At 40.5% G+C, this 21,051-nt stretch overlaps 1 protein-coding gene across 3 annotated transcripts in view; it reads right to left on the bottom strand.

Annotated features, from left to right (window-relative positions):
* macrod2 (mono-ADP ribosylhydrolase 2) overlaps nucleotides 1–21,051 on the bottom strand; it is a 370,465-nt gene that overhangs the window by 244,301 nt on the left and 105,113 nt on the right. For all 3 annotated transcript variants that reach the window (XM_017037301.2, XM_025060625.1, XM_008321936.3), the window contains exon 4: nucleotides 19,603–19,632. In XM_017037301.2, coding sequence (XP_016892790.1) covers nucleotides 19,603–19,632 — 30 coding nt within the window. The remainder of the gene's footprint in view (nucleotides 1–19,602; nucleotides 19,633–21,051) is intronic.

The following is a 21,051-nucleotide window of genomic DNA, read 5'->3' as shown; positions in this document are numbered from 1 at the left end:
TATATATATATATGTATAAATAAGTATTTGAAAATATCACTGACTTGGTGTAACTACATAAATTGTTAGAAGGAAAATAGATAAAGAATTAATTTTAAATGGATTATTTAAAATTTGAAACAAGTCAAATAAAAAGCCTGCACTTAATTGTTATATCCTGTTTTGAAAGATTCAAAAACAATTCTTTTTTTCATATTGTCCATCTATGCATCTATTCATTTATTCATTCAATTGTTCATGAAATATTTCAAGCACACCATTTCCTGTTTTTGCCCCGGCTTCATTTCACATCAATGATGTTGGTTGTTTTTCATTTCTGTAACACATAGTGTGTATGTGGCACGTGTGTGTGTGTGTGTGCCAAAACTTGTTTTAATAAATGACCGCCTCCACCCTGCAGTGGTGGAGAAATCATTTATTTTATAGATTTCCTGCTTTGCCATCAAGGATTAGCCTCTTAACCTTAGCCTCTTGCTTCCTTATTGGCTTAACTATTGATTGCCCTCCATCCAGTCTTCTGCCTTCAAGGTGACCCATAACTAATAAACAGCCCTGCAAACCTGTGCCATGAAACAACCTAACAATCCGCTGCTGTTTAGGGTCAACAGCTTTGGTTTATGCTCAGTTAGTGGACATCCATTCACCTGTGTGTCACGTGGCAAACAACGGCTAATGTAGCCAAGCTAAATAATCCACTCGATTTGGAAAAGAATTGTAAAGTGGGTCAGATTTAGGTTCCCACGTGGAATTAAATGTTTTTAGTGAAAGAAGACTGAAGACAGTCTCGCTGGTTTAGACAGATTTTCTGCTGTGTTTGCGTCACTTTGCTCTACGAGAGGGTCACACGGAGGAGTGCGATGAAGAGGGAACATCTGTCTCTCGAGTGTTCTTCCATTATCCACCCACTGTGAAGGAGCCGCACCTGAGCAAACAAAGAGCCTCCATTATGCCACATTCACCCAAGTCTCAACAGCACCTCTAGATGTTGAGTGTGTAAGACAGAGGGGAGAGGAGAGGAGTGGGTACGAGAACAAAGAAATATTCTATGGGATCTCTACGTGTTCCCATCTACCGTTCTGTGGGACCGTAATAATGAAAAAAAAAATCGCAATCAACTTCACCTAAAACACCTAATTTTACTAAAGTAAGGGAAAATGAAATGTTGTTTGTGTTTCTCTCTGATTCTTCCTTTTAAAATGAACACTTGACCTGCATCCACACACTGAAGTAATGCTGTTTTGCATAATGCCATTACGAAGGTAAAAGCATGAAGTCATCCTGCTCCAGTCCAGGTTTATAATTGCTGTGTGTGTGTCTGTGTGTGTGTGTGTGTGTGGAGGTGGTCTTCAGCCCTAACATTGACTGAAATGTTAAACTAATTAAAGCCTACACCAAAGCTTTGGCCTATGATGGGTCTGTAGGAGAAGACCCAGGCCTCGTGGCCCTCTTCTTCTTCCTCTGTGTCATGAACTCTCATGCCAGCTGCAATATCGATCTTCTGGGCTAAAATTTCAAGGGATGAAAAACAATCATCGGTGTGGTGAGGGCCTGAAGGATATGTGGGGACGTGTGATGAAGGGCTGGAATGCTGCAGATAGAGATGTAGCCAGCAGGTTTTCCTGACTAGGATCAGATGGCTCTGTCTCTGACTAGGTGAAGAGGTCGCCCTCACTCTCACGCCCTTCAACACTCCCCTACCTTGTAGAGGAAATAGGACATTTAGCAGCACTTTGATGCCGTACAATACAGGGAAACAACACTGTTTTGGTCTCTTTTTTCAATAACATTTAAATGCAAGTGCAGTTTGGTAAAGTCACTGTTCTTGTCCCTAATTCAACATAATGATAACTAACAACTTTGCCTCAATAATAATAATTTGACCCATTATCAGGGTCACCACAGCCATAGCCTTTTTTACACTAGAAGACTTTCTTGATGCAATTCAACTTTGGTTTTAGGGTTTAACGTGGCAGTGGACCCGAGCCCTTTGGCAAAATAACCACAAAGTTCTGCAAAATAAGAGCATTACTCAGGTGATGTGCGCACAGGACGACCGGATGGAGTTTCAGATAAAATGAGTTTCCATAAGATCATTATAAACACATGTTTAAAAAATAAAATACCAATATACCATATATTTAACTGCTATAAACAACAAGTCATCACTGTTGGGTGTTTTGGTTCAAATGGGTAAATAACTGCAGACATCTATAATAAATACAGACATTGTGAGTCAGTAAACCTCTTTAGGAGTTATTTCAAGTGTTTCAACTTTAATGGCTGACTTTTCTGTCAGGATTCATAACTGAGCTGCTAAAGTATGTATTCATAAACCAGTATGCCTGGAAAATCTTCAACTTTTAAGGAACCAAGGATCAGGGCTAGAGCTCTGAGTTTGTTGCCTCTGGCTTGCCTGAGTCTTCCACAGCTGGCAGTGTTTGTGGGTGGGAAGCCAACAAGAGCTCTTGGCCCATACTGCACCTCATCGCTGAGTCAAGAAGCCAGTGAATGGGGCAGTGCGTTCCTGAAAATATATGCTGTCTATGGGTTTATACTGAGTTTTCTGACTGAAAATAAAAACCATGTGGTTTAAATGAATTGTGTTTAATGCTGTGTTATTTCTGTTTAATTATAATTTTCAACAAAGGTTCAGTAAGCAACTGTCTTTTCTGAGACCATACAGAAACTAAAACATGTGGCTAATGATGACGATGAAATTCACTGGTGCATTAGTGAGCTCATACAAATGAGAAGCAATGACAGGAACTAAATCCAGGCCAGCATCAATTAAAAAATTATATATTATATAATATTACAATATAAAAATACTACTTTATTGTGTTTTTTTTCTTTTGTTTGTGTAGATAAAATTAAAAAATACAGTTTGATTATTCACCTGGAGAAAGTTTCCATTGCACAACATTTCATCAAAGCCACTCAGTTACCCAACTCCAAAATCCTATCATTTTTTCACTTATTCCTCAACTTACATTCATGTCATGTCATGAGCTCATGAAAATGTCATGAGCTATGACGCTAAAAACCACAAGTGTTGCGTCCAACACCACATTAAAAAGACATTGCTAACTCGTGTGAACGTTTCCATGAACTTGTTATTTTTGAAAATCATTATTTGACCAATGCCGATCGTGGGAAAACAAATTAACATGTCAGCATTTTATTTTCAATGCCAAGAAATCAACACTTAGAAAAGCAGGCCAAGGATGATTGCTCTGGGCTTCTCATATTATTTTAAAATGTCCTGATTTTACACAATTGTTCACATCTGTCCTCAGTCTCTTTTCACAAACAAACCAATGCTTTCCCTTCACCAACTTCTTTCCCTGAATTAATCTTTACTCTGGCTGAAAGACAGATCTACAGAGCCAGAGAGTTCTTGTGCGGGGCCGTCTTATCGTCTTTCTCAACCCTGCAGGGAGAAATTCCTTGCCATTTGTTGAATACAAGTGTGATGGTGTGTGTTAGTGGCTCATCTGCGGCTGCTCTTCCTCACATGGCACTCATGATTAGATTTCACATGCCGGCCCGCAGCTGATAAACTCTATCTCCATCGGCCAGGCTCCTCAACATCAATCTGGTCTGCTGATGGCCTGTTTTGTGGAGGCAGTATCATAACCCATTCCTACAACACTGCTAATGCATAATAACAAAAAAAAAGTCCTGCATGTAATTTCAGATACATAAACAAGCATTATTATAATATGATGCTTGTCTGTCTCCTAGCGGAGACAATCACAAAGGGTAAGCGACATCGGGAGCAAACTGAACAGCAGCATTTTAAGCTTTAGTGCCTGCCTGCAGCTGTGAGGAGTCGTCAATGTGTCGAACCGTGCATTGAGAAAATCCACCGTGTGGTTGGAGGCAGGAATTGGTGAAGATGGAAGGAAGAGAAAGAGTAGAGCAAGACAGAGCGGGTGTGTTTATTTATTGTTCTCCCCCTGCTTTAATGGCTCGTGACCAGCTAGCTTTATTAAACTGGGCTTTGAACACACACACAGCAGCACTAAAACTTCCTGATGCCTGAGAAGGGATCAATTCAAGCTGCTGCCTGCAGGAATTGCAGCGAAGTAATGGTAATATCACACAGGTAGGCCTGGTCTGTGTTAGGGGTTAAATGGACCATTTAAATTCTTTAATCAACTCCTGTGTTAGCTCCACGAGGGGAGCGCCGCTCACACGGATCTACCAAGGCACAGGTGTTTCTCCGAATATCAAATAAGACGTTAGCCTAACACCTAGCCTAAAGTGGCAACACTGATGAAATGAATGTTATGAACATTTGGGATCAGATTCCGAAATGAAAAACATAGAGAAGTAATGAAGTTGTTCTTGCAGAAATCCAAAAGTGGGTTGTTTATAAACACAACGTATTATTATGATGAGGTTAACTGAGAGAAATGCTGCATAATCTGGAGAGGTTTATCGTTTATTTGCAGTAAATCAAGGCTTTATCAGTTTGTGTGGTAAGAAAGCTAAAGTAAGTAAAGGAAAAGCACAAATTTTTTGCAGATCTGTAAATATATAAACACATGTCTATGCATATATAAGTATATAATAGATTATATATGTGTATACATATACATACAAGGATCCATTTCAATTCATGAATAGCAAAAAGGATCCATCTCACAGCATCTCTCGGCTCACTTTGAAAATGTCATCACCTGCTTGTGAGTTCAAGCAGGCCGATACCATAGCCTGAAAAATGGAGAAAGTAACCAGGTTTGCATTGACATTTTCATAATCACATTATAGAAATCGATCAAAAGCGGGAAATCATTACAAGCAATGCATGTAAAACGCTTTGGAAGTCATATTCACTCTAAACCCCATCCCCCCTCAACCCCACCCCTCCTTTGCTCTGTGAAATCCCTGTACCCTCGACCCCCTGCCACCTCGCTAAATTGTGTTTCACGGCTTGAAGGTTACAGAGAAAGGCCTGTGTTTGCCGAGGAGGCGAGATTAGTGCTCATCAGCCGAGGTGTTTCAGATCCCTGCGCTGACCCTCGGGGCAAAAAGTCATGCCGCCTTTGCACCGCACTACACTGGGACCCAAATTGAGGCTACAGTGGCCTATTGTCACCACTCACCCCAAAGAAAAGAAAGCAAATTGCCATGTCAGGAACTTTGGCCCTCGTGCCACTATAATACACAGCCTTTCTCACACATCAAGCCTGTTAATATGAAAAGAGGTCCAAAGGTTTTCGTCATGCTGTTCAAAGCTGGCTAGGAAATGAGCGCAATGCATACGATGTAGGAAAATTGAATGCAATAAAAATAGTCATATAATACAAACTCAATGGATCTGACAGAGGTAAGTAATAGAGTCTGGTCCATATTTATGTACCTTTACATTAGCAAACATGATAACATCATGTATTGTTAGACAATCATTTAAATGCATTGTATTTGCTGAATTAAATGAATTGTTAACATTATTTATCTTGTCCTTATCATGACTTCAAAATCATCAGTTTCTCTGACATCAGACCCCAATTATCGATCGGAGTGGAGGCCAGCCATTTAAAAGCCTACCAAACAACATACATAGTGAAAGTGGATTTTCTATTCAGCTCACCAGCTAATTGTGCAGAGGTAATTAGGCATTTCTGTCTCTGTGATTCTGTCAGACTCTGAGATTAAAAGCTTTCGAAACACAGTTGAGTGGAAGTTGGAAATCTGTCACAATTCCCCTGATGATGAACATGTCTTGGTTCAGTTTTGATTTTATGGCCTTAATATTAAGGGGAACCAAAGTCTACTTTACACAGCTGCCACTAGCTGCAGACTGTAGTCATCATAAAACTGAACTAATACTGAAGTTATTTACAGCAGGATCTTGTTTGTGTCTGAAGTCACATGAAAACAAGAAGAGGTAAAAACAGCCTAAGGCAAGAGCTGCTGCTTTGAGAGTTTATACCTCCATCACATTCTCATCATCTACAGGGCTTTGTTTTTAGCTTGTTTGTAGTTTAATCATGCATTCAATTCTTATTTCATTTTGTGTAAAATCTGGTGTTAATTTAGACAAAAAAAATGCTACATCAGGGAAAGGCTTGATGGAAACAATTACATATTCCACAAATGTTTTTCCATCAGGAATATGTACATGTTTATGGAGGGTTTCTGCATGGTTCAAACAAATGATGACACTAGAGAGCTTGCAGAAACGTAAGAAGCTTAAGTAAAATAACATGCACGATTTAATGACCTTCTGTTGGTTGCTGCGACGATAGACCTTGATGCAAAATCCATGTGAATGATCAAAGGCTACATCTAGAACTGGAGAGATGACCTCAGGAGGTACGCCACGGAATTGAACCATCCTGTACAGATCTTTTTTTTTACCAAGTGTTCTGGACTGAATTCCCAGACATCTTCTGGCATAATATAATACTGACATCTAGCTGTGAGTCACATGAGCTCATGGGCATAAAGTGGCCCGCAGGCCAGGGGTTTGTCAGGATGACATCTTTTTTTAGACTTGACTAAGTTTAACCTTTGTTATTCATTGTTTGGACAAAAACCAAAGTATCTGTCGAGTTAATAAACGATAAAATAAGAGTTTGTTGCTCTGTTGTTCATAGCATTGCAGAACATTCAGAACCTTAATTCTAATAGGGCACTTTTAAATTTGTTGAAGGTTTAAAGGGACAGATGTCAAATGACCATCAACAAAGAAAGCGTGCGAGTACAACGGTGATGATGCTGTGCTGCTAATACAGACATTTCAAAAACACTAAGCGCTTTTCTCATCACGGCTCAGTGGGTCAAACGTGTAGCAGCTTCAAAACACTAAGAGTTGCAGTGTTGATAAAGACACGTGTCCTTAGGAGATTCACAGACACAAAAGTGGACACACACGCAAGTCTAAATCCAACGTCGTTTCACAAGCAAAACAGTGGACACACACGCAAGTCTAAATCCAACATCGTTTCAGAAGCAAAACAGAGCAGTTCTGTTCTTGTTTTTGTTCAATAGAACATGATGATGACCATTTCATAAGACACACAAATGATACTCATGAAAAGGACACTGTCCTTCCATGTCTTTCATGAAATGTCTTTCATGTTCAAACAGAACAGTTACTTCCAGAACCAGCTGAGTCCGTGTGGTCTTTTTCTGGAGTTTAGCTCAGCACACAGCAACCACATCCTGCTACTGTCATTTCTTATGTAGGGTTCATTAGTAGTTGCATTCTCACACAGCGTTCCTGTAGTACAGAGCTGGAATGATTAAGAAAACCTGTTCTTGAGCTGACATCATAATTACTGTTTGTTTAGCTCCTCTTTACTTTGGTCGTACGCCTCGTCTTTCATCTTTCTTTAATTATTCTTCCAGTTTCCTCGCTCTGCCTGTCTGTCAGAATCAGACCTTGTGCAGGATTTAACATGCTGTGGCGACACATGTCCAGCAATTCAACACAGAACAAATTCACCACTTTGTTTACGTTCACAGCTCATTTGGTCCAATCCTTGTTTTGGCATTCTGTTATTGTCACGCCTGGTGAGGTTTTCTCCTCTGCCCACCAAAGGGGGAGAAACATGTTCCAGGGCTGTCAGCTGAGTTTTACATCCACACTCTATCCAGGCTATGGGCTTAGAATTATTTGGTCTATGAACATAATATCTGAAAAGAGCTACTGTGGAATTTTAACCAAGTTTTGGCCTAGAGGCATTACAAATAAAGTGTAGAATTTCAAGCAATTTCAGGGAAGCATGTGATCTTGGGAGAGAAGAAGTCATTGAGGTCGAACGTTGGCTCTGATTGGCCCACATCCCACCCCATCTTGACCTTTTAGGGCTCAAATACATTACACATGTAATCAGAGATCAGCCGTGTTTGCTTTGTCATACCTCTGCCACCAAAAAGTCACACACTAGCATGCGTACCAACTCTGCTCTACATTTAGGCCACAGACCCCTCCCCCAGTACGTGATTGAAGTGCGGGCGGAATGTGTCAGTGTGGTGTTGATCACTCAAACGGCCACGGAGGTTGACGGGAAGGGACGGGCTCTTGTTTGCAATTTCACAGGTGGAACTAGCTGGCGGTGGGAATGTCCCAGCTGGTCTCAAAGGTCTAATCTCCCCCTAGCTAGCAGCAGTCTATCCACCCACCGACTGTAAACACAATGGCTCCCTATGGTACTGAGCTGATTGCTATTTCATCGGGGCCAAGACTAGAGTCAGTGGAGAGGAGCTCTATCTCTCACTGTTTGATGAACTTGTTTATTTTCCCTGCACATGGGAGGCCCAGAGAAAGCTGATTGGCAAGCAGTGTGTTTATCAGAAGCTTAGAAAGCATTCTAAATTATCCTGGACAGCCAGTACTACGCAGCAAAAGCCACAGCAAAACAAACAAAAAAAAAACCTAATTGGAGCTTTCCGAAAATAATGTCTTGATACCACCCCCTATAATGCCCATTATTACGGCTAAGTATGCTCCTCCATCAATTATGGCATGTGCTAATGCGGGCCTCACAATACAGAGCCAACACGTTTCAGTGGGCTCAGACAGCTTTGCTGCACCCTCCCACTCAGAAATAAATCTTTGCAGCAGCAGCAACAGACATTCTTGCACATGCTCAAACAGAAAAGAAGCAAATGTTTTTTTTGTCCAAACTGTAAACATGTCTGCGAGAACTGTAAATATCAACAGTGTCAATAACATGAGTATTCAAAACATTACGAGCGTTTCAGTGACCCACGTTTGTCTTTTCTACCTGTCACGGCAGAGATAATTTTGACAGCCTCAGGATGACATGTCTACAGAGAACCTGTCAAAAAATGTTCTTCTCTCAAACAGTCATTCCATGTGGTTTATTATGTGTCTTGTTTGCACTAAAGTTAAAAATAAAATAGGTTCATAAATCCGTGTTCGTAGTCATGCTGTAAACCACATTGACCAGTGTATTCCTGCCACTTATTAACATTCTCTTTTTTTATTTTACTACCGAACTCATATTCAATATAATTAGATTTTTGTTTTGATGTCTTGTCTTATAGACCAAATGCATAGGTTTGATTACAAAATACAAAATGAGGTCATCATCATTTAGCCCACATTAACTTCCTATTGAGTTTGCATTTAGTTTTCATCTCAGAAAATAAGATTATTGACTTAGTCTGTGAATAAACTTGTGTTCTATCCACCTCTCTTCTTATACACCCATTTGAGGTGCTCCTACTTTTACCTCAGTATTTTTACTCTGATCAATAAACTCCACCCTTGACTCTCCACCTTCAGGTGGATATTCTCTTGTTATCCCCACAGATCCCTCTACATACAAACTGTGGCTGCAGTGTGCAAGCGATAATGAAGTGCCTGTGAAAGGAGGATTAGGTGAAGTAGTGGGCATCATCCCTGTGGTATAAACACTCATCTGTCCCCCAGGAAGGACACACGGAGCGTTTTCACCCCCTGCCCAATTGGCCATCTCTGTGTCACTCACAGCTGGCAAACTGAGAAGGCTACAGAGGCCCTCAGGAGGCAAAAGTGAGTGGGATCCAGCCACCGTAGGTCTAACTCCTGGGGGAGGCCTGGTGTTTCATCCTCTGCCTGGCCCGTGTTTATTCTGCACAGGCTGGCTGAGAGGAACATAACAGACACTGGGAGAGTGAAGATCTTCACCATGGGAACAGTCTGACAATGACAGGATGGAGTGAGAAAGACAGGAAGAGAAGGGAGAGAGAAACTCCTCCTCTTCCCTGTGGTCTGACAAAAAGATGACAGCTTTCCTCTGGAGCTCACGTTGCCCTCGCTGGGATGAAACCTAACTTGTAGGCAAGTGGCCTGTCAAACACAGCTAACTAGGCTGCCTCCTGAGAGATGCAGAAAGGCTGACAGTTACTTGCTGGAAAAAGGCCATCATATCAGGCCAGTGGCTGCATGCAAAGTGTCACATGAGTGCCACTAATCAGCCGCCAACCAGCTCTTTCTACCTAGATTCTGCCTCTTCTGCACTCGCGGCACATTCAAAGAGCCTTTTATTATCAGTGCACCTGCCACATATCTCTGATCTATACCAGCCCACTGGGACTGTAAACATTGGGTGTTTGAGAGCAATTACTGTGTGATGTCTAGAGCTTAGTGACATTATAACACATGTGCACTCTGCCTGTTTAAGACAGTATACAACCACAGAAGCTACAGTATGTGCAGCATGTGTATACAACCACAGAAGCTACAGTATGTACAGTGTGTGTGTGATTACCTGCTGCAAAGGGAAGCTGTAAATGAAAGTCTGGAGCCAGCTGTAGAGTAGTTAGCACAGGAAAATCAGTGCATGGTACATTTGCACCAATGTTGAAATCAACCATTTAGTAAGTGTTAGTGTAATTGCAGTAAAACATGTGCTTGTACCACACCTAGCTTCCTTCCTCCCATAACATATGTGGTTTAATTGTGCATGCTTTAGCTCCAGAAGAGAGAGAAATTTAAAAAAAAAGTTTTAAAAAGTCAGTTCAACACTAGGGTTTTTAGAAGAAATGCAAAGAAAACATTTTCTATATCTCAACAAATTATTTAATAAATATGAGAAATGTTACGTTAGTGTTCATGAAATTAAACTAGGTGTTCAAAAAGGTGGCTTTGATTTTTGTTGTTTAGTTGTTACTGATTCAGTATTTCTAATAATAATGTCCTCATTTCTTTTAGCAGATCTTCCCTTGGTTTTTTTTTCAGTAACCTTTATCGTTCTCAGATGTAAAGTGTCGTTCCCAATTCTAATCATATTTGCATTTGAATTAGGTTGTATACCAAAAGAAATGATTGTGTTTTCCTCAATCTCTATTTACAATTTGTCTGATTCGTCTGCCACTATATGTCTTGTCTTTTTAGAGGATATTTTGCAAGATTTGAAAAACATTCACTAATCAGGTTGTAAATCTGATGTACTGGCCTTTGACTGACTGAAACATAAACTGTGTTCTCACAGCCTGGTCATGACTGTCATGAATTATGGGGAAATGTAATGCGCTCTCTGACATACAGTATGTGTGCAGCATATGGATAATGCAACACTGCTAAACCTCTTAACTGTGTTTAGTAGAAGAGAACAGTGACATTATGTTGTGTAGTTAGCTACAAGTGGAAATTTAAGTGTGACAAAAAATTTGTATTTGATAGTTACAGATATGTATGACTGGGCACATAACGGTTTTTTTCCCCTTGTTGTTCCAAGGAAACTCCATTGGAGTGAATGTGGTCATTTCACCAAAAGAAAATATTATCCTACAGGCCAAACTATGAAGCCAATGCTATGTATATTTAGTTACTTACTAACACATGACGTGTGTATTTATGCATGAACATATGGTTTATGGTGTAAAGCAAAAAATTATGGTCAGATCAAATGCACATCTTCTTGGAAATCAGTAACAAGTTGTCCCTTGAGACAAATATTCAAAGAGATTGTGAACTGGAAACACACTGACACTGAGTTTATTTTTTCTTTGTGGTTTCTGGAGTCTTAACACTTCACCAAGAAATGCTGGCCTGGGAGTTGTTAAAGGTTAGGTGTAAAACATTGTGACATAAACCCAAAGTACGACTTTTAAAGACTGAAGGATCTTTTCTCACTTTGTTCAACAGAACGGGGAGGAGTGTCTCTAAACTCGAGAATGTGTCCTACCAGTTGTCTGAAAACAAATGGTTCACAAAGTGTTTGATATCTACGTGCAGAGACTGCTGCTGAACTGCGCCATGTCACTCTGCTTGTCCCCTGAATGTCAAAGGTCACGTTCTTTTGCTTTAAGTGAGGGAAGTCGTGAAAGCCGGGCTACAGGGGTCAAAGACAAAAGAAAACTGCAGCTGCAATATGTTTACGACAGCAACACTGGGAGAGAAAAAAGGCCCGGAGATTTTATTTTAAACTAAAAGATTATGCATAGTGTTGAGTGCACGGTGCATTATTTCCTAAAAGGGAAACATAAAAACACGGGCAGAAGCAGAAAAATGAATTCAGAAATGTCCGTGCTGGATTTTAAAAGTAACAGTTGTTTATACGTTCGCTTAACGATCATTTGAATACAATGTAGCAGAATCTGTGGCCTCAACTGCCTCGGGGCTCAACTGCTGCCTGCAGCTGGCAGAGCAAGCATTTTAGAAATGGTAAGACCTCAGCCTCTCTCAGTCCTCTGCTTCACTGCACAATGGGAGAATATCTGGAGGGGCAAAGAAGTCCACCTTATGTGACCTCTCGGTGGTGAAACTCGATGAGATTTTCTGAATCCATCTGAAATTTACTCTGGATTATTGTTGGTAGGTTTCAGAGAACCTCTGCTGCAATGTTGATTGGACAAAGTAATGTATATATAAAAATATATATAAATATAAATATAAATATATATATATATATATATATATATATTTGTGATACCATTATGGTCTAAGTACAACACAACAGTATGATCCTCACCCACACTGCATTTCAAGCACAAGTTCAGCTCAAATAACTTAAATATGCATTACCCTTAATGTGATGCAAAAACTGATGACCTCACTCTTGTGGTGGTCAGACCGACACCCTGCCTGTGTTCATGAGTCCTACGTTACCATGGTGTTGGTCCCTAACCCTACAGGAGAACGAGATCTGCCATGTGTTGGCTTGTCATGTGGATTCAACAATAAACGTCATTTCTTAAACACTCTAGAAAAAGGAACTGACATCATATCAACTGCCAAAACCTGCTCTGCTTCGTGCTTTGTCTTTCTACCTCAGGCGATCTGACACCAGAGCTGTGTGGTCCAATTAAAATGGACCACACAGTCACACAGTCTACTACATTTGGGTTGGTGTGAAACCTTGCCTGAATCGTCTTTGAGTGGATGCTCAACTATTTCTGTGTAAACGATCAAACCTCGATATGTCACAGCAAACAGAGGCGCACACTGAGGAAACGTCAAAACGCACGTGTATTGTTTAAAGTTAGACACTTTTCCTCAGCCACACTGCGGTGCCAGAGATCAAGTGAAGCCGTTGACTACCTAATGACATGACTCCCGCAGGCAACGGCCGGCAGTTTGATTTATACATGTGGACAGAGATGAATGATTCATAGTCCAAGAAAGCAGCACCAGGATATGTGGCAAGGATTTCTCCTTTTTTACACACTGTGGTTCACAGATACACACCTCTCCATAAATTCTTTGCAGTAGTCTCTTATGTCTCGTAAGCTTAGCATTACGCCACCGACCAGCTCTGTTAACACTTGTTTTAATCTTTGTCCTCACCCTCTCTTTTAGTGCATTTTTTTATAACTCTTCCTCTCATTGTTCCTCTTTGCCTCCCAGTCTTCACAGACCCCTGCCCCCACTATTCTGTTTCCCTTTCCATTAAAATGAAACACCAATCCTAAATATGGAACCCACTGCTGCAGACGAAAATGAATGGCCCACTCATTTTGCATCAATTAGTCCATCCATCACAACTGATTGGAGGGGTGGGGTCATTCATGTGTACTACACTGTGGTAGTAGGAGCAGAACAAGATGGCATTAACAAGTACTCTGCATTTAATGCTGAAACGCAAATTCGATTCATTATTATTTCAGGCCGGCAAACAGGAATCAAACCGATGACCTTGTCCTGCTAATTTACACTGTAATGTCATTTCAGTTACGTCATCTCTGCAATAACTGGGAGAAATGACCTGACAGCACGTGGACGATGAGATGATGGATATTTCCATTCAGCTTTGCAATGACATGTCAATGTATTTGACTTAAATGCTTATCAAGTATGGTTGCTGTTCACTGCCTACAACTGGAAATACAACCAATTGTGTCCTGCTTACAAATACTTGTCAATTTTGTCTTTGGATAGTTTGCAGTTCAGAGTGCCAAATAAAATTAAAACTGCATTTTCTCCAACCGTGGCACAAATAAACAAAATAAGGACATTTATCTGCTCAATTGCAATAGGTCGGTGCCCCTAAAGAGGTACTGGCCCCTTTGGGAACTGCTGCTACTACACATATACATGTCTATGTCTATTAGACATGGGATTTATAGCATGGAGATCTTTCATAAATTCTCAAAGTACGCGCAATTTAGGTAATGGCTGCAGCCAGCAACAGGCCTGTTCTTTCTTAATTATTAAAATGAATATCACTTTTCCAGCCAAGACCAAAGAAAAGGTTCTATTAAAAGCATCGCTGTGAAATAGAGTCATAAAGGGTTTCCTCTAATACCAGCCACTGAAAGAAGTAAACAGACTTTGCATTCAATCACCTGGACAAAAAACAAGAGAAAACCCTCGGCTGTGGTTGTAAATAAATAAATAGTCCTGAACAGAAGGGTAATCCCAAACACACATTAATATTAGAGTACCGGCCCGTACACACTTAAACACATGCAAAATATTATGGCAGGAAAATGAGGTGGACCTAGATCAGTGTGTCAGTAACTGCACATCATTTCGGGGACTTTTCTGTGATTTTTGAAATATTCATATAAAATACTTTTTGGACTTTTAAACACAAAATATTTAATCTTGGACCTAATCTTGCATTTTAGTGCATTTCGGGGACCCACTAAATATGTGGAGATAAATAAACCCCAACGGTGCCACACTGACTGGCAAATCTTTGCATTTAATTTATCATATCATATTATTTAGGTTAGTCCTTAGGGAAATACACCATCTCTGTCATAAGTTATGCTAATGGCTGAAACTACCATCTGTGGGCTGAGGACCATCATTCAGCCGTAGCGTTCAGGCTATGAGTTATAAAAGTAATATGTCATCCTTGAATGATTAATTGTCGGGGGCAGTGCCGGGGTGCTTCAGCTGCAACAAGGGGAGAAGGTTACCCAGTTCCAACTGTCACACGACACTGTCCTACAGCCTGTATCCACCCTCCTCCTGCACTGAAATCATGCCTCACCCCTCTCCAATCTACTCAATAAACAAGCCTCGGGTTGGAGCCAGACAGAGGATAATGGTTCACCTGGAGGTGACAGGAAAAGAAAACAGAGCTCTTTGCATAACGAATGGTGACAGAGATAAGCACAGTGAGGCACTTAGGAACTCTGACAAAGGATTACCCACATGTCCAAAACTGGATACATTCTCTTTTGTTAAACACAGTGGAGCGCTGTGTTGAAGTAAGAGGCCCTGAGAGCCCTCCACTGCTACATAGTTGTGCTGGCGCTGCAGTGTTGATGCTCCATCCCTGTGGTCAGATAAATTCACTATCGGCACGTCGTCTTGCACACGTCGTCTTACATTCCACCTTAAGGTCGCAGCTTGCACACGACGTCCCCGATGTTGATTACATTTGTAATTTACAAGCATCCATGTGTGCATAATGTTCTCAGTGGAGACACCCAGAATAACTTTAAGGTGTCATATCCACTCTACATCGGATGTCAGCAGCAGAGAGGGGCAGACAACCAGATGACCACCACACAAGCTGGGCAAAAATTGCAGCCAGAATAATTACTGCCTTACATTAGGATGCATTGGTACGTGCCATGACTCAGACCAATGTTTAGAAAACCTACAAGGCCACAGAGCCAGGGGCGAGCAGTGCTTCATGCAATAATTTGTGAGTAATGACAGAAGGTTAATGGATTCAGTGAGGATTAGCAACCTGTGGCTACATCAGCCTGCATTTATAAAAAAACATTTATGTGTGACGTTCCACCTCTCATCCAAAGGAAATGAATGACTCTGTAGGATGAAAGGTAAATATTCTTTAAGAATCTAAGGCTCTGGAGCCTTTGGATGCGGAACATTCACACGGACCCATGTGTAAAAAAATATGCCAGGCCTGCATGTGGCGCTGTGTCACCACTGCTCTAACATACTAAATAAATAGCTGTAGCACACCAAGTAGAAGAATAGGACCTTCTTGCATGTTCAGAGGACAGGCATCCGCCATTGTTGTTCTAACAAAACAGTAGTTCTGCTCCAGGATCCATAGTGGTATGTAGCCATGTAACACCACCTAAGACGCTCCAGTTGCCTGCTATGTAACCACTTTGGTCAAATTAGCATTTTTGGTTTGTTTGATTGTTTTAACAGAAATACAATTGTCAAGAAAAACGCTAACTGTGTTTGGCCTTAAAAATAATTCAAATGTATTCAAGACCGGCTTTTCAGAACATGGGGTTTGTAGTTACAACCCGTTGCTTAATGGGCAATAGGTCTGTTTGAAATGCTAATGAGACAATTCTGCCCCTGGACCGAGACATCACAGGGGGGAAGGAGCCTCTATGTGTCTACAAAGGACTGTATGGTGTCATTACATGGCTCAGTATGGACTTTCATGCTTGTGCTGGTTTGAGTGCATGTGTGAGAAGGAGACAAACAGGGGAGAAAGGAAAGATAGACAGCATTGTATTTATGTGAGGTCTCTTCTGCTGGGACAGTACCGACATACCAGCATGCTGTGACACACATCACACCAGCAACCTGGTACCATTCATTATTACCCACTATTCATAGAGGCATTATTTAGCCTGCTTTTATCAGAGATCATTGTTATTTTCCCTCTCTGTATATATAAAATTCCAGAGAGACCAACGTGTCTAAAAGAGATAAGAGCGCTATTTTAGTTAACCCCATTGTGTACATAAAGTCAAGACGCGGCCCACAGAGGATCCCATGATTTCAAATTATTTAATAGAACATGGGGGAAAAACAACAGTCTCTCAGCCTGTCTCTTTCAAACTGTGGCGTTACAAGCAACAAGAGACTTCGAGGTAATGTGGCCACATTCTATTAAACACAGCGTAATAAATAAAGAATAAAAGAGAATAAAGTGAAACCTCTTGTGAAGAATTGCCAAGCATGGCAGTAGAACAACATTATTATGGAAGTTAAAGGGACTTCCAAAAGTGTGTAGGAAGTAAACTAACTTTTCATACATAAACTTAAAAGATTCCGTTCCATTATTCACAAACTGGCACGAGGCCCACCTCCAGAGCTGGTAGAACTAAACACGGTGCAGGTGTGTGAGGCCAAAATGATGGATCATCCTGTTGTGAAGCTGCCCCTCCGCAAAGCCCCGGGAAGACAGCGGGGAGATAAGAAGACCTCTGTATGAGAATGCATCTCCTTTTCAAATCGATCCTCGCTGCCACCAAGGCAGGAGGTCTTCACATGCCACAGAACTGATAGAGGTGGAGAGAGACCAGGGTGAGAACACAGAGCAGTTCCACAGTTTTTGTAGTAATCTTTAAATGATAAGGACCCTGGAAGATAAGAACCCTCTTGGCCTGCTGCAGATAAAAGACCAACAGCGTTAGCCTTTGTTGGAAGGTAAAAATAACATTTTCAACTCACTGGAAGATAATCTTTTTAGGTTATAATTATCTTCTCGTTCCTCAGCAGGGCCAATAAAACCAAAACAAAAGGAAGAAAAATAATCACACATTGGAGGTAGAAAAAAAAGCACAGACTTGTTATGGCAACTGTTAACAGGAGCCAACTCCACTTAACATCTTTTTACATCTTCGATGTAACTGAACTGCTGCTTTGTGCCTGGAACTTGGCAGGAACAGCGTGACTGAAAGTCAATTATGAATGAAGGAGGCTTCACTCCTAAAATGCTTGCTGGTGCTGGCTGCAATTATAATTTCTATGGACTTAATAAGCAGAGCTGTAGGTTATAATCAATTAAATGTTTTCTTTTTTTTTCATTTAATATGAAATGAATGGAGGTGGGAGATCACACCACTGTGTTCTGAAAAAAACGCAACCGTCAGAGAAAACTGACTGTCGACCAACCACCACTTGCTCACATGTTCCCAGACTAAAAGAGCTGCAAAACGGTGATTTGACAAAAATATAACAATAATGAAAGCACAGAAAATTGCTTCTTCTGTTTTTCACCACATGCTAAATCAATAGGGAACGAGGACTCTAAAAAGACATTGGGACAATCAGGAGAACTGTGGTCCTGGCTTTTCTAGGCCAGGCTTGTTTATGAAGATGATTTTTGGTGACTTCTGACCTCAATCATAGTGGTTCTCTGTTCGTGAGCAGAGGGGTCTCTCCATGTTACTGATTCAGATAGGGATGCCGCACTTATATGCAAAGAACGAGTGGAAAAAATTGCAGTCTGTGGCGTGTGTTAGACAAGCTGAGAGCCACTTCTGTCCTCATGGTTAGATATGTGTGGGATCTGAACAGTACTATCTACTTTGTGATGCACCCCACGTCCAGCAGACGGTTGTCTATGCTGTTTTCAATGCTGCTTTAGATTCATCATTTATTTCAATTTTGTATTCTTCATAGAGCTGTTATTCCAAGTCCAAATGTAAATTGTCATCTGTTGTGAGTCAATGGAATGAATTTTTTGTGAAAATAAATGTCCAATAATGCTGGTAAAATGGATGGAGAAAACTGAGAACAGATTACCTTAATTACCCGGATGTACATTTTAAAAATACAAATATAAATAACACGTGTAATTTTGGATAAAACAAATATATAATGTGCCATAATTCCTACAGAGAACAAATTCACCACAGTGTGTTTAGATGGTTCCCACTCTGTCTCTCATACTGAAAGTATTTTCCAAGACTTTTTCAGGTGATTTTCATGACAGACAACTTATCCTGTCACACATTAATACTCTTCCGTGATCCTCCTCAAAGTACTCTTTACTACAGTTGTTGTTGTCATGTTTGCATGCACTTAATGCAAAGGGAGGGGAAATCATTTCCAGGACAACTAATGCAATTTCCCAGGTTTTTCCGGAGAGGGGTTTTAGCTGATGTCAGGATGTTCGATTTGTATATTCTGGTAGCATTCACTATCACCAGCCACAGACAGTTGGTATTCACCAGTTATTCACACCCTGCTGCTAATACATATCCTCCAACATGATGTTTTATTTATCCTTGCCTTTCAATGAGAGGTTCACATTTACTGAGAAAGTACAAATCTGAGTTTTTATGGATTATATTATCAGTTTTTCTGGAAATTGATTATGTTGAACACATCACCATGTTTTAGCACATAAGCTGAAAGAGGTTTAAGGTTTTAGGAGGCAATGACACATTCAAAGTGACAAGCAACACTGATGGCTAAACAGACAAGACAGAAGCAGTGACCTTATTTCACTGTCATTCCGTCCTTACATTCCCGCAGAATCCCCCTGTTAAGTTAGACTATTACCACTCCACTTTGATCATTGGCTGCATCTCAATCCCACCTAATCTCAGAGTGGGTGCACAACGATTATTTCAATCATGTCACTGTAAAAGTCAAATTTCAAAGGAGTGGAGTGGTGGGAAAAGGGCAGCAGCATTATGTAGCTACCTCAGACTTTCTCTGTGGCTTTGATGATGATGATGATGATGATGATGATGGTCTTCAGTAGACCGCTCAAGAAGTGCCCATTTCACAGAGTGCCACAATGCTGGGCGACTCTGCATCACGTTGAAATGATTCAGTCTTAGCATGAGCCTTTTTACATTTAAAGTACCAAATACAATATAATATCTCCCATCAACCCCCAAGAATCATCTCGATATGCCATACCGTTAACACTGATCACTGAAACTATACATAATGTTGTAGCAGCAAATTAGTGGAGCTACATGAAATGAAAGTGGTTTACTCACCTCCACCTCCTCCCAGAAGACTGGAGTTTGCTGAAATAAAGAGAAATAAAGAGTCAGTACAATAAAAAAACCTAAATGTCATCATTAAATAGATAGAGCATATATTTAACAAAGTGCTTTAAGACAGATGTAATATTAAGAAGAAGAATTGCTTATGGCTTCTCCCACATCAGGGGTCAGCAAACGCTTCACAGTGAGTAGAGGAGTTTTTTAGACCAGCGATCCTTCCTCCAACTGAATCCAACCAAGGATTTGGCCAAAGGTGGTAACAAAGCCTTTATCTATTTCACAGCATTAGGAAAATCTACCTCTGCATCATTCTTCACTTTTGACTTTCCCCTGTATGTTGATGCAACGCTGCTAAAAAAGAAAAATCAGACCAAAAGTCAAAAAAGGGCCACATAATTGAAATGTTTACTCAGCTATAAACATTCTATTTTTTTTTGTCCCCTGATCCTAGCAGTCCCAGCTGTGACTGAGGTCATATAAAACAGTTTGGGATGATATGAAGCAGTAAAAACCTGAAATTGGTTTAAATGATGGTGCAGTATGTCGCAGATTTCCATATTACTACGCACTTACACAGTATGTAATCAAGCATCTGGGTCTGGCATAAGGGGGCTTTACATATTACATCAAACCGTTTACATCCAGCGACACCGTCATCCAGCAGAAGCAGAGGAATAACAGGGTCGTCATCCATGCCATTGGTATTCATCACATCTCCCGTGGTCGGAAATATTTCATGTGAATGGCAGGGAGTTTTTTTTTATATTAAATTTGCAAGTTGGCAACCAGTGTGCAATACAGTCGGTGGCTAATTTAAATATACACTCCTTGGCAGATTTCTTACTTGGCAACATGACAAAGGCTACGGTCAATAACTCACTGGCTCCATTAAAATCAATTAACGTTGGTCTGTAGTTGAAGACATTTGTATCCACTGATGCACAGGGGAATCCAGATGTCCCTGTGTCCCTGTGATCCAAGTGGTTTATATATATATATATATATATATATATATAGCCAAAAACTTGTGATGTCAAAAAAAATGTTAGGACTCACTGCTTGACAACATACCAGCATGACCAAACAACAACAGCTGCACACTGACACCGCTTAAAATACAGTTTCATAAATTTCCCTGTAACAGGACAGTGTAAGTTCAGCAATTAGTGTTTGAGGGTTGTTTATTTATTTATTTCTCATGTCAAGAAAAGTCTATTTTAATGTCTGAAATGGAAGATTCTCTGTTGATTCATCAATGGCAAGACAAAGAACTGCCTTCGTTAACCCCAAGAACATCTGGAAATTTAAAAGCTAACCACTATGTAGCAGACTGATGTGGACCAACCTGTACTGATTGGTTCAAATTGAGCCACAGTGTGTTGGGTGAACCAGAGGTTACATTAAAGGCTGTTTCAAGGAACGTTTAGAATTCAAAGTATT

Source organism: Cynoglossus semilaevis, chromosome 12 (assembly GCF_000523025.1).
Source record: "Cynoglossus semilaevis isolate Cse_v1.0 chromosome 12, Cse_v1.0, whole genome shotgun sequence".
NCBI lineage: Eukaryota > Metazoa > Chordata > Actinopteri > Pleuronectiformes > Cynoglossidae > Cynoglossus > Cynoglossus semilaevis.
This window is presented reverse-complemented; position numbering and strand designations above follow the sequence as displayed.